General features: G+C 36.7%; 1 protein-coding gene across 1 annotated transcript; it reads right to left on the bottom strand.

The window, feature by feature from the left end:
* Positions 1-9,627: 9,627 nt before the first annotated feature.
* LOC125179233 lies at positions 9,628-13,095 on the bottom strand. The gene is made up of 3 exons (XM_047884688.1): positions 12,831-13,095; positions 12,075-12,210; positions 9,628-10,151 (listed from the first exon to the last, which is right to left on the bottom strand). The coding sequence occupies exons 1-3, from the start codon at positions 12,936-12,938 to the stop codon at positions 9,628-9,630; spliced, it is 768 nt and encodes a 255-aa protein (XP_047740644.1). The 5' UTR covers positions 12,939-13,095.
* Positions 13,096-13,849: the final 754 nt, after the last annotated feature.

Raw genomic sequence — 13,849 nt, 5'->3', positions numbered from 1 at the left:
TAGGACTTAGGGAGAATCTGTAGGACTTAGGGAGAGGGCCGTGTAACGACGAGAATGATTAGTAATTCATCCATTTCTACCGAATTATTGAAAATCGTATCCATCGGTGGCATAGGACTGGCTGCCTGCCACTAGAATAGTGGAGTAAGTGAAGGGGGAGTTCGTCTTGACGATGTCCCGGGGGTCCCCCCACGACGTGTAGCAAGCGTCGTACGTTGTGGTGGACGCAGACGCAGGATGACCTGGCCATCGCACGGCAACGAAGGCTTTGAACAGTGCGCACGTACTGTTACCTGTTTAAAATGTCGAAGCAATCAATAATTGTGCAGGAGCATTGAGTTGAATCATGGCAAATATGGACTCTACAACACGCAAATTTATCCTTAGAAGTTGATATCTAGAATTCGTTAATGGCGCCAGAGCTTCTCTGTTTCTCTGACGCAAGTACAGAGCGGCGCAAATGATTGCCTACTTTTCTACTATCCACGTGCTGCCTTTACGGTCCCTATTTTGAAATGTCCAAAAGCTCAGAGCAATAATGAGCCGAGCGCAATATTTTTCAAACGATTTTTTTCCTCTATAAGAACACTAACATAGATTTATAATATGTTTCTAACATTCATACTTCCCCATGAACGCTGTTTCAACAAAATATATTTACTGTTAATCGAATAATTCTTTGTGACATGTTTAACGTATAAATACTAATATTTAATGTATTCATTATCTACCTCCCACTTCATAGCTTCAAAGTTTCTACTCCATTGTTATAAATCCAATAAAATTTATTGATTTGGTCAATTATTGTGGTAGCAGAAAAAGCTAGCCTTATTCCTGGTCCTGTGAAGACCAGATCGGCCGTGATGTGATGATCAAATCTCAAAGCTTACAAACTCTGAGCAAGCCGTGTTAACATTTCGGTTGTAGTACAACAAATCATCTATTAATCTATTAATATTCCTCATAGTCATTAACCATAAAGACATACTTTTGAAGAAACAGAAGAAGTGACAGCTGGTATTCTGCTGACACATGAGACTGCAGGCGCCACGCAGACCCAGCGGGACGGGGGCGGCCACGGCTGTCGTCAGGAGGCACTCGTTGTTCACCACGTTACCTATGACCTGTAACGTTAATTATTATTAATTTATTAATAACTACTGTATTAAGTTGAGTAGTTCGAGCGCTTTATTTTATAAATTCCTAGTATCCTGACCCGAGGTAAACTGCTTGATTTGATAAATTACTAGTATCCTGACCCGGGGTAGACTGTTTTAAACTCTAATTAACCAGCAATACACCACGCATTAATTGCAAAGATTTGCTTTGGCCTCTCTCATGAGAACTCTTATTTAGTCATTTAATGAATAATTTAAAATAATTTAACTAATTACCTATTTAATTACATTACTGCAGGTTGAACAGATCTCCTCCAAGCAAATGTCCTTCGAATAATTTCTATTAAGAGTTGATTTCGTTGAAAACACATTTAGTCAACGTTTAGTTTGTAAATAACTAGTTTAGTCACCGTTGTTTTAATGTCATGACGTTGAGGTTGCTAGACGCCAGATTCCTGGTGTTTCAAGAAAATTATAACCAGAACGGCAATTAATGTTGACAAGTTCACTTCTATCGCCGGCTACTCACCTTTGAGAAAAGGCCCGAGACTCGTCCTCCTGTGGCACCTCCCACCAACATGAGTAACAGCATGAACGCTGATATGTGAATAACTGATGAACATCTTGTTGAGTTCATGGCTGTCTTCACTAATGTGATATTAACGTGAGAATTTGTTTGCGATAATTAATTTTTGTTATTTGTAAGAGACTTATTCCTGTGGACGAGGAAAACGCACTGAACGTCTACAGACAAAGTCATTAATGTTCTAATTTATATTCAGAAATATTTTTAGAAATCAAAGCGTTTAATAAATTTTTGACATCGACGACAAGCGATGAATTGAATGTTGCTGTCCAATTAGTTACTTATGACGCGCTTTCTATGTACACTTGACAATATTTCCCGCACTCTGAGCTTCTTTTTGACCGCAGCCTCGTCGCAGCGCAGTCATGCCGGCACGCGTCTTTTGGCGTGGTAACCTCGCGAGGCGTTCAGTCGAAATGAAACAAAATTGAATGAACGGCTTCCATGTATGGAATATAAGGCCTAATGAGCTTACTTTTCTCCCTGCAATCTGCATAGGCACTTTGTTTGTGTAGTACAAGTTAATTGGAAACCTGGAGTGCCAACGGCGGTGACAATCAATTTACAGAAAGTGTTAATTTCCAATTGAATGTGTCAAATGAATGTGTCAAATCTAAGCAGAGTCCGATAATTTTCTGGCAAACCAGATCATTATTTGAGAAATGAAGTATATCTGAGAAATACTTTCGAATGATTCAATCATCATGTTTTGCAGAGGCAAAAAAATGAAGAAACGATAAGCTTTCATTTAATTTTTTACAACACTTCTCTTTAACTTCACTTCTTGTTTGTCTGTTTGTCTGTCTGTTACAAATCTTGTAATCAAAATTTAACACGCTTCTACTTATCCTATCGATCTGAAATTTTGCATACTTGTTTAAAGTTGGAGACAATGCAGGAATCAAATGTCAAAATAAATGATTTTGAAAAGTAAAATTTTTTTTTTCAATATTAAAAAATTGAAAAAATAATTTTGTCAGCTACAAATCTTATAACTGATATTTGACACACTTTTGCGTGTCTAATTGATCTGAATTTTTCTGAAATTTTGCACGCTTGTGTGAAATCAGAGGCAATGCATGAATCAATTAACAAAATAAATAATTGTGAACAAAATTTATACATTAAAAAAATTATACATATTAAAAAATTGAAAAGTAAATATTTTAATTTTCGAAAATTAGATGAGAAATTCATTGTACATCTGTAAGATTGGAGATACTGGATTCTTTGGAAGTGTTGTCTTTAAAAAGTAATTTTTAAACGTATATTATTATATTTTGTTCTTTCGGATGTGATTCATTTCGCAACAACTTATTGTACTCTTAATATTTCTGACTCAATACCTTGGGACATAGAGGCGAGAAATCAGTCATATTGGTTCCCAGTTAGCAATCCCAATTACACAGTGATAATGATAGCGTTAGAGATTGCAGAAGTTAAGGGACGAGTGCGATTGACCAAGATTGATAAGCAATTGACATGTTGATTGTTTTCCTACAACGCTAATGGCGATATATATCTGGAATCAAGCCGGTGAAGCCATGATTTGTTTTAAGCACCCGCTGTGTAATTGAAGATATGCACCCGCTGTGAAACTAACGCACAGCACCCGCTGTGAAACTAACGAAGGTTAACTTGATGAATTCAATGGCAGTATTGATTTATTGATTAGAACTGACGAATGTCAACATTCCATAGAACCAACGTGAGATTGAAATATACTAGGAAATGTATACTGTAGTTTAGTATTGTATGGTCAATTAAGTTTATTAGAATTTGCGCCGTTCGCCTGGCGGCGATATATACAGGGGCAATTGGAGCGCNTGGGCCCGTGACCCGCAGTGGGCTCGCTGCCCCATGTTACCCTATATTGGTGCAAAAAGTGCGGCACTGAAAGGGAAGGGTTGCATGAAAAATTGGTTTGTCTAAACTGGTGTTTGAAAATATAAAATTGCAATTTCTGATAACTTTGAAGTATACATTCTAAATAATCTTGGATGATTATTCTTTATTATTTTGCAATTGAAATACGATGTCAAAAAATATAACAGTTCAAATTTTAGAACAGAAATCTAATGTGACTTTCATATTATGCGCAGGTTCTTTTATCCTTTTTTCCAACTGAAATCACTCCGTTGTACAAGTTTTAAGAGGACCGGGAAGAAAGCATACTCGGACATTTTGGATTATAAATCACGAGCAACGCCTGGTTGCAGGTAGATAATAAAATAATGAAGATTAAACTTCCATTTCAAATGAGACCAAAAAACGAAGGTTGTAGAGAAATAAGATATAGGATTTGAAATATATAGGCTTATTAAGTTCACTACAATATCATTTGTGCAATTACTCTTGAAATTAATTACATCAATTTAACTGATATAAGTTGATTATACAGAAATATCTTCGTTAAACTCCTGAGGTCTAATCAACCTTGATGAATATTGACTCATTTCGAGGCAATTGAAGGTCCGTGGGGATTATGCAGTGACTTCATTCATTGTAAGATGAATAGTGAATGGGAGAAAGACTGCGGCCATCAGCAGCCCAATGCCGGCGACACGGTACTAGGGAGGTGATGGTGANATCATTGACGTAGTGATGGTGAAGGTAATCATTGACGTAGTGATGGTGAAGGTAATCATTGACGTAGTGATGGTGAAGGTAATCATTGACGTAGTGATGGTGAAGGTAATCATTGACGTAGTGATGGTGAAGGTAATCATTGACGCAGTGATGGTGAAGGTAATCATCGACGTAGTGATGGTGAAGGTAATCATTGACGCAGTGATGGTGAAGGTAATCATTGACGCAGTGATGGTGAAGGTAATCTTTGACGCAGTGATGGTGAAGGTTAATCATTGACGAAGTGATGGTGAAGGTAATCATTGACGCAGTGATGGTGAAGATAATCATTGACGTAGTGATGGTGAAGGTAATCATTGACGCAGTGATGGTGAAGGTAATCATTGACGTAGTGACGGTGAAGGTAATCATTGACGTAGTGACGGTGAAGGTAATCATTGACGTAGTGATGGTGAAGGTAATCATTGACGCAGTGATGGTGAAGGTAATCATTGAGGTAGTGACGGTGAAGGTAATCATTGAGGTAGTGACGGTGAAGGTAATCATTGACGCAGTGATGGTGAAGGTAATCATTGAGGTAGTGATGGTGAAGGTAATCATTGACGCAGTGGTGGTGAAGGTAATAATTGACGCAGTGATGGTGAAGGTAATCATTGACGCAGTGGTGGTGAAGGTATTGACGCAGTGATGGTGAAGGTAATCATTGACGTAGTGATGGTGAAGGTAATCATTGACGTAGTGATGGTGAAGGTAATTATTGACGTAGTGATGGTGAAGGTAATCATGGACGCATCACAGGTCAGTCACCCATCACCACGGTATCAGAGCCCTGGTGCAGATATCAGTCAAACAGCGCTGCACGCAGCCTCATCATGCATGCGAACTGCGCGACGATGGTGAGTCACGTCTTCTTAATTATGTTCCTCAAATTTCACGCATGATGTTTCTTCTGCTAGATACGAAGCTAGCCAATGTACTAGAAAAATCATTCAAGTATGATAATAAACCCGCTCATCTGGCTCCACTTTCTGGCCTGACACTCACGCTAGTCGTTAATGAGAATTCGGAATCAAATTGAACAATCCAACATTCCATCAATTCAAACGAGTCAGCGATCCAATCGCATGATCAATGTTCATTCCATTAACTTTAGGCGCTCCAATCTTTACATTGAAACATTTCAGAATTCTTTCTTATGCTTTTTGGCCCAATCTCCCTCGATTTGCTGAGCGCATGGCGAAGTAATGATCAAAAAAGGTCAAAGAATTTTTGCCACATCGCAGCTGGGTCTCTCAGGCAATAATTTGCACTGATCTGAGTTAAAATGCATAGAAAATGTTCCAAAGCTGAAATTCTTGGAGAATTTTGGATTTATTTAATCCCATATGCTGTGTTTCATAATTGCTTACCTAGAAAATTGGAACTTTCTGCCCATATTTTATTTTGGTTTTCCTTTATGAGCCCAATTAAAAGATCATAAGTTATCTTTCACGTCCAAACAAGCTTTAAGATCTCAGAAGGCATTCGCTAGCTGAATCAACGTTGAAACAATATCCGGACCCAAATTTTAGCTCATTTTCTCATTTATGGGAAAAATGCACTATTGTGCTCGCCATGTCCGTCTGTCCGTCCGTCCGTCTGTCCGTCCATGACTTCACGTTTTCGTCGACGAGAAAATGCGCTCTCTGTCACTCATTGCAGTGAGTACCGAGTTATATTTTATATCATATTGAATGCAGCTGCATTGTAAAATTGTATCAACGTCATTCTTGCAACGTCGTCCTATGAGTTTAAGTGCAACATCGAAATGCTGTTGCTCGTTCAAAATTGAAATTGGGACATTTGATGTTGGGATAAGAGTGAAATTGGGACACTTAGAAAAGTCTGATTGTAAAAATTGAATCGATTTCCGTAATGCAACGTTGTTATTAAGTCGATATATGAACGAATTTCTGTATCCATGCATTTTCGTGTCAGTCACATTATAAGTGCACCGTATTGCATGCAACTGCGCCAAGAATTGGCGACAATGCTTTATTAGCCTCTTAATGTTCACTTAACTTTACATCTGCGCTGGAAGCAACTTCAATGTTCAGTTGGAAGCATATGTTCAGCCTAGCACCTTCCGGACCAGGCAATAAGTCCAGCAGCTAACTTAAACAAAATCATATATGGAAAGATCGGGTTACAAAGGCCGGATCCCTTGTGAATCAAGTCACGAAAAGTACAAGAATCGGCAACAGGCCATGGGCCTATTTCTTCAGTGCCGACACTTCTATTATATTCTATGAACAAGAATCGGCAACAGGCCATGGGCCTATTTCTTCAGTGCCGACACTTCTATTCTATTTCATTTAAGTAGGACCCATATTTTCAAAAAAAAGTTAAGATATCGTACGTTCATGAGCCAATCATTGACGGCATTTCATGCCAAATCCACCAATCATAGACAAGAAAATAGAGCGTAAGCACTTACGTTCACTTAGCGAGTTTTGAAAGTATGGCCCCAGAGATCGAACCCTCGACTCATAGCTTCAGCGCGACGTACGTCTTCGTTGAATAGGACTTAGTCGAGGAAGAAAAGGTGGAGCTCGCATGCAAGTTAAATTTTATTTAATTAACATAGCTTTTTATTAGCTGCTGTTTCCAACTAACGCATCATGACGACCTGCTGGAAATTACTATTATGTTAATATTGATACATCGATTATACTATACCACATTACATAAAATACCTTGTTAATACACAAAAAAAACGTTAATAAAAAGGAATAGGTTGTTTATAAAACAGAATAAATTGTTTATCCGAAAACAATTTTGTAAATACGCCAAAAAAATTGATGGTACACCGAAATAACTAGCTATTACAAAAAATCCTTATAAATAGAACAAAATAACTCGCTAATACATCAAAATAACTTGTTAATACGCCGAATTAACTTCTTAATACACACAAAAGACGCGTTAATGCAACAAAATAACTTGTTAATACACCCAAAACACGTGTTAATACATCAGAACAACTTGCTAATGCACCCAAAACACGAGTTAATACATCAGAATAACTTGTTAATACACCCAAAACACGTGTCAATACATCAAAATAACTTGTTAATACACCCAAAACACGTGTCAATACATCAGAACAGAATAACTTGTTAATACACACAAAACACGTGTTAATACATCAAAATAATTTGCAGTTACATCAAAAACGTGTTAATGCACCAAAATGAAATGTTTATACACTCAAATCTTGTTAATACACCAAAATCTTGTTAATACTCCAAAATAACTTGATAATGCACTAAACTACATAATTAAAACTATATAATATATAAAACAACTTAATACCTGAAAACTCCATAATATCTTAGAGTAGATAAAATCTAACACTATATAATACATAATAAACATAATACCTAAAACTACTTAATACTAAAAATTTCATAATATCACAAACTCCATTATACTGACAACTGCATAATAAATAAATCTACGTAATTCATAAAATAACATAATACATAAAACTATATAATACCGAAAACTATTTAATACCGAAAACTACATAATACCTAAAACTACATAATACCTAAAATTACATAATACCTAAACTTACATAATACCTAAAACTACTTAATACCTAAACTTATATAGGTAATACCTAAAACTACATAATACCTAAAACTACATAATACCTAAACTTACATTATACCTAAAACTACATAATACCTGAAACTGCACGATACTGAAAACTACATAATACCTAAAATTACTTCTTCAGTTCGTTGTAAATCAGAAATTGTATTCAAAACACGAAAATTATAAACCTAGCCATGAAAATTAATCCCTGTAAAAATAGGACCAGAAGAGTAAAACAATATTGTTTACAAATATTCCTATTGTAAAAAGGTAGTAGATAGAAGGAAGTTTATATACTTTTTCAAAACTTAAAGTACGTGAATTCGATACACAATATTAACGTATCTTAACGTTACAATGACGTACAATAATAACATATCATAACCCTACAATGACGTACAATAATAACATATCATAACGTTACAATGACGTACAATAATAACATATCATAACGTTACAATGACGTACAATAATAACATATCATAACGTTACAATGACGTACAATAATAACATATCATAACGTTACAATGACGTACAATAATAACATATCATAACGTTACAATGACGTACAATAATAACATATCATAACGTTACAATGACGTACAACAATAAAATATCAATAGCGTCACAATGACGTACAATAATAACATATCATTACGTTACAATGACGTACAATAATAACATATCATAACCCTACAATGTCGTACAACAATAACATATCAATAGCGTCACAATGACGTACAACAATAACATATCAATAGCGTAACAATGACGTACAATAATAACATATCATAACGTTACAATGACGTACAATAATAACATATCATAACGTTACTCGCCTATTGTAGTGAATGGCGCCTATTGTAGTGAATGGCGCCTATTGTAGTGAATGGCGCCTATTGTAGTGAATGGCGCCTATTGTAGTGAATGGCGCCTATTTTAGTGAATGACGCCTATTGTAGTGAATGACGCCTATTGTAGTGAATGGCGCCTATTGTAGTGAATGGCGCCTATTGTAGTGAATGGCGCCTATTAATGCAGTGGTGCTTATTATAGTGAGTTGTGCGTACGAGTGATAAAACACACTAATGATCTGTTAGGGATCACCTCTAGCTTGTATTTGGTCTGTAGCATCACCCATAAATGTTAGTAAAGTGAATAAAGTAAGCCTGCAAGAGAGCCTTCTTCATAGATGAAAAATAAGTATGAACTTTATTGTGACAAATTTTCATTTGCTTTATTGGTCACCACCAAGCAGTCACTGCGTTATCGTACTACTTGTCACAATAAATGATATATTATTAGTTCTTAGAACGCTTAATGCGTTTTGGTGTGTAAGGGCATAGGAATTGAGCTTCACATTGAAATACCAATGGAGTGTTGCGTTAGGTTTGCATCCACGTCTGGCTGATTGCTGTGTTCTATAATTGCCGAGTGACCAGGAGTAGTTTCAGAGATAAATAATCTATTTTAGGATTAAAAACTAAGTAGTGTCTTGCCAAGTTTTATAATTATTTGCAAAATTTTTGTCTCCACTGACAACAGAGAATAAAATTCTTCTCATCCAAGTTACTTTATATAGAAATTTACGACATTCGCGAGATTCCAGGACTCGCAGGTTGGGATCTAAGTTGCCAATTAATCAAATTATCCGATCATATATTAGGTTCTTCTTTAATCCGACAGGAGAGGTTAAATTTCCTCCGGGATGAGCTGGATGTCTGCGAACCCATGGTAGTCGTAAGGCGCCTGGAAGAACGTGATGTACCGCCCCGCCACGCTGGTGTTGGTGTCGAACGAATACGTTGAATACGACGGAGTGTCGCCGTCAACTCGTCCTATCTTCTTGCCCAGGTTGAAGTCAGTTGTGTTGCTGAGGATCACGTCCAAGTCAGAGAAGTGGTCTGGCCAGGCTGTGGCCACAATCACCGTGTGGACTCTTTCCATCTTCTGCATGTCGATTTGTGTGTAACTGTTGGATTGCCGTAACGTCACAAAATGGATCGGTGGATTACAGGCATAGCCATCGGTGGCATAGGACTGGCTGCCTGCCACTAAAATGGAGGAGTAAGCGAAGGGGGAGTTCGTCTTGACGATGTCCCGGGGGTCCCCCCACGACGTGTAGCAAGCGTCGTACGTTGTGGTGGACGCTGAGACAGGATGGCCTTGCCATCGCACGGCAACGAAGGCTCTGAACAGCGCGCACGTACTGTTACCTGTTTAAAATGTCGACGTAGACAACAATTGTATAAGAACATCAGGGAAAATCATGGCAAATATGGACTCTACAACACGTGAACTTATCCTGCTAAGTTGATATCTGGAGTTAATTAATGGCACCACTGCTTCTTTGACGCGACTACAGAGCGGTGTGTTGCGAATGATTGCCTGCTTTCCTACTATCTACATACGTACTGCTTTTACGGTTAACAGTCCTGAGTTTCTATCATCCTTTAAGGTAACGCCCATTTCAAAATGTACAAATATTAGAGGAATAATTATATGTTCCTAAGAACGCTCACGTAGATTTAAAATATGTTCTTAACATTTAAGTTTTCTTACGAATGATGTTTCAACAAAATAGGTTTACTTTAATATTTTCATATTGGTATTCAGACATTATTTACAAATGGCTCCGAGGTTTCTATGAGCAATTTTAGATGATATTCGCTGATAAACGACGGTGAATTAAATGGCAATGTTTCGTACATTCACTGTTACCTATATTGACAATGCACTGTACCAGTCTCGAGGAAATGTACAATTTTCCCACTCATTTACAGGGCGATAAACATGTGCATTTTTCCTGCTTGATTAATTTCGAGCAAGTTTGACCTTATTTTACGCAAAAAGTATTCACAATAAACTATTGGAAGTAAATTTTTTGAAAGAACCCTTCCAAGTACTACCAACAGCTCAATTTTCTATTCACTGCCTATAATAGATACTCCACAGCAGTGACCTGAATTTGGAAATTTTGCGCCTTGTGATCGGGGGACATTTTCACCACCTCTGCCGGGAGGAACCCTAATTTAAAAAGTTTTTCAGATTTTTAGCTAAAATTTCAGCTGAAATATGAACGTGATTGTGTGTCAAATTTAATCAAAATTGTTGATGGTCATGTAGGGCTGATTTTCAAAATTTATTAAACACTTGACATGGAATGATCCTAGTTAAAATAAAAAATACGGGATGATTATTATTATTTTTAAAATTATTAATAATAATTTAATAAAAATTAATTTATTTATTTAAATTTAATTTAATAAAATTATTATTAATATTTAATATAATTAATAATTATATTATATTATTATTAGGTTAAAATAATAATACGGGATGTTTATTGAAGAAAAACCGGTTCAAACTGAAACTTCACATCGAATCATGGTTGAACTTGTAAGTGCAATATTGACATAGAGTCATAGAACATTGAACTCAAAGTTGACACCCGTTACAAACTGAAAACATTTTTATTCCTGTTTTACATTAAATTCATTTATGCCAGTCCACTCTTTTTCTCCCAGTACTGCAACGCCGCAGTATTCTCACACTAAAAATAAGTTTCAAATGCAGGCAATATCCCGACACTGTAAGTATCCTAGAATACTGGATGCACCAGAATAGCCCCTAAATATTTTGCAGCGCCAGTCATTAAACATGCAAATTTTGAGTAATATTTATTAGTATTAATTTACTATTGCCGAAACAAATTTACCTCTATTATAACATTGTAAAACCACTAAAGAACAATGTGCCACGGAGTGTTAAAGTCGAATAATTCCTTAAGCCATGTTTAATGTAAAAATATTAATATTTAAGTTATTCATTATCTACTTCCTACTTCATAGCTTTAAATTTTCTGCTCAATTGCTATACATACAATCAAATCATTTGATTTGGTTAATTATTGTAATAGCGGAAAAAAAACTAGGCTGATTCTTGGTCCTGTGAAGACCAGCTCGGCCGTGAAGTGATGATCAAATCTCAAAGATTACAAGCCCTGAGCAAGCCGTGTTAACATTTTGATAAGAGTACAATACAACATCTATCAATGCATTAATATTCCTCATAAGAGTACAACACATCATCTATTAATGTATTGATATTCCTCATAGTCATTAACCATCAGCACATACTTTTGAAGAAACAGAAGAAGTGACAGCTGGAGTTCTGCTGGCACATGAGACTGCAGGCGCCACGTAGACCCAGTGGGACAGGGGCGGCCACGGCCGTCGTCAGGAGGCACTCGTTGTTCACGACGTTCCCTATGACCTGTAATGTTCATAGGGGTTGAATTTATTAATAAATAATGTATTAACTTGAGTAGTTTGAGCGCTTTATTTTATAAATCACTGGTATCCTGATAGGTTTTGAATCTATTAATAACTAATGTATTAACTCGGGGTTGAATAGTTAGTTTGTAAATAACTAGCAGCCAGACCCGGGGTAGACTGCTTTATTTGATAAAATGCTTGTATCCTGACTGTGGATAAACTGTTTTATTTCTTAATAACCAGCATTACACTACGCAATAATTGCAAATATTTGCTCTAGCCTTCCTTATGGGAACTCTTTTTTAGTCATTCAAAGAATAATATAAATTAATTTAACTAATTACAAATTTAAATTGCAATAGTGCACGTTGAATAGATCCCCTCCAATCAAATGACTTTGGAATAATTTTTGTTACGAGTTGATTTCGTTGAAAACACGTTTAGTCAACTTTTAATTTGTAAATCACTAGTTTAGTCAACGTTAGCAACGTTTAGTCAACGTTCTTTCAACGTCATGACGTCAAAATTGCTCAACGCCAGTTTTCTGATGTTTCAAGAAAATTATAACTAAAACCGCAAGTAACGTTCACATGTTCACTTTTATAGACGGTTACTCACTTTGGAGAAATGGTTCGATAATAGCACTCCTGTGGCTCCCCCCACCAACATGAGTAACAACATGAACGCTGATATGTGAACAACTGGTGAATATCTTGTCGAGTTCATGGCTGTCTTCACTAATGTGATATTAACGAGGGAATTTGCTTGCAATTATTAATTTTTGTTGTTTGCAAGAGACTTATTCTTGCGGACGGGGAAAATGAACTATTCGCCTAAAGACACAGTCATTAATGTTTCAATTTACATTCAGAAAATATTTTTAGAAATCAAAGCGTTTAATAATCTTTGATATCGACGACAAGCGATGAAGTGAATGTTGCTGGCCAATTAGTTACTTATGACGCGCTTTCTATGTACACTTGTACAGCCCCTATATAAAGCGAAGTCATAAGTATTGCATGCACTGCATTGCATCTTTCCGATGTGTTATGTGATGTACATTTATAATCGCGCTTCCGATGGCCGCACTTACTGCGTCCACACGATGACAAAACTTGTTCGCGTGTACCACATCATTTCAGACGATGATAATGATCTTCTCTTCATAATGATGAACATTCAGTTCCAGCAATGCTATCACTTCCGTATTGTATCTAGCTCGCCAATTTGCAATAGAAGAAAATGATTGAAGTTTTTAAAATCACTGCGCCAACCCTGATCAAATCACTTTGTGATTAACTATCCAATAACGCGGCAAATATTCCAGGTATAGTTTAGCCGCTTCGATTCGAGCATTGGAACATTAGCTCAATATTTCTTAAACAAAGAATAAGGTTATCATGCCATATTGGCGTCAGGTGAATCACCTGTACGACATATTCAGGCTTTCAGTGTGTTGAGAATCCCGCTTTCTTTTCTTTTCTCCTAAAACTGAACTTTCAGGTCACTTGGACTATGATTTGCAAGTGTAGCTATGAATATTGAAGGAGGCTCGTCGCAAAACTGGCTCTATGATGAGCTGGAGTGTTGGGCTCATGCTTGGGTGAGTGCTGCGGGTGAGTGCTGCGGGTGAGCGC

This window comes from Hyalella azteca, unplaced genomic scaffold (assembly GCF_000764305.2).
Source record: "Hyalella azteca isolate HAZT.00-mixed unplaced genomic scaffold, Hazt_2.0.2 contig15915, whole genome shotgun sequence".
NCBI classification, from domain to species: Eukaryota; Metazoa; Arthropoda; class Malacostraca; order Amphipoda; family Hyalellidae; genus Hyalella; species Hyalella azteca.
Note: the sequence above shows the minus strand (reverse complement) of the source record. Positions and strands in the feature narration are given on the sequence as shown.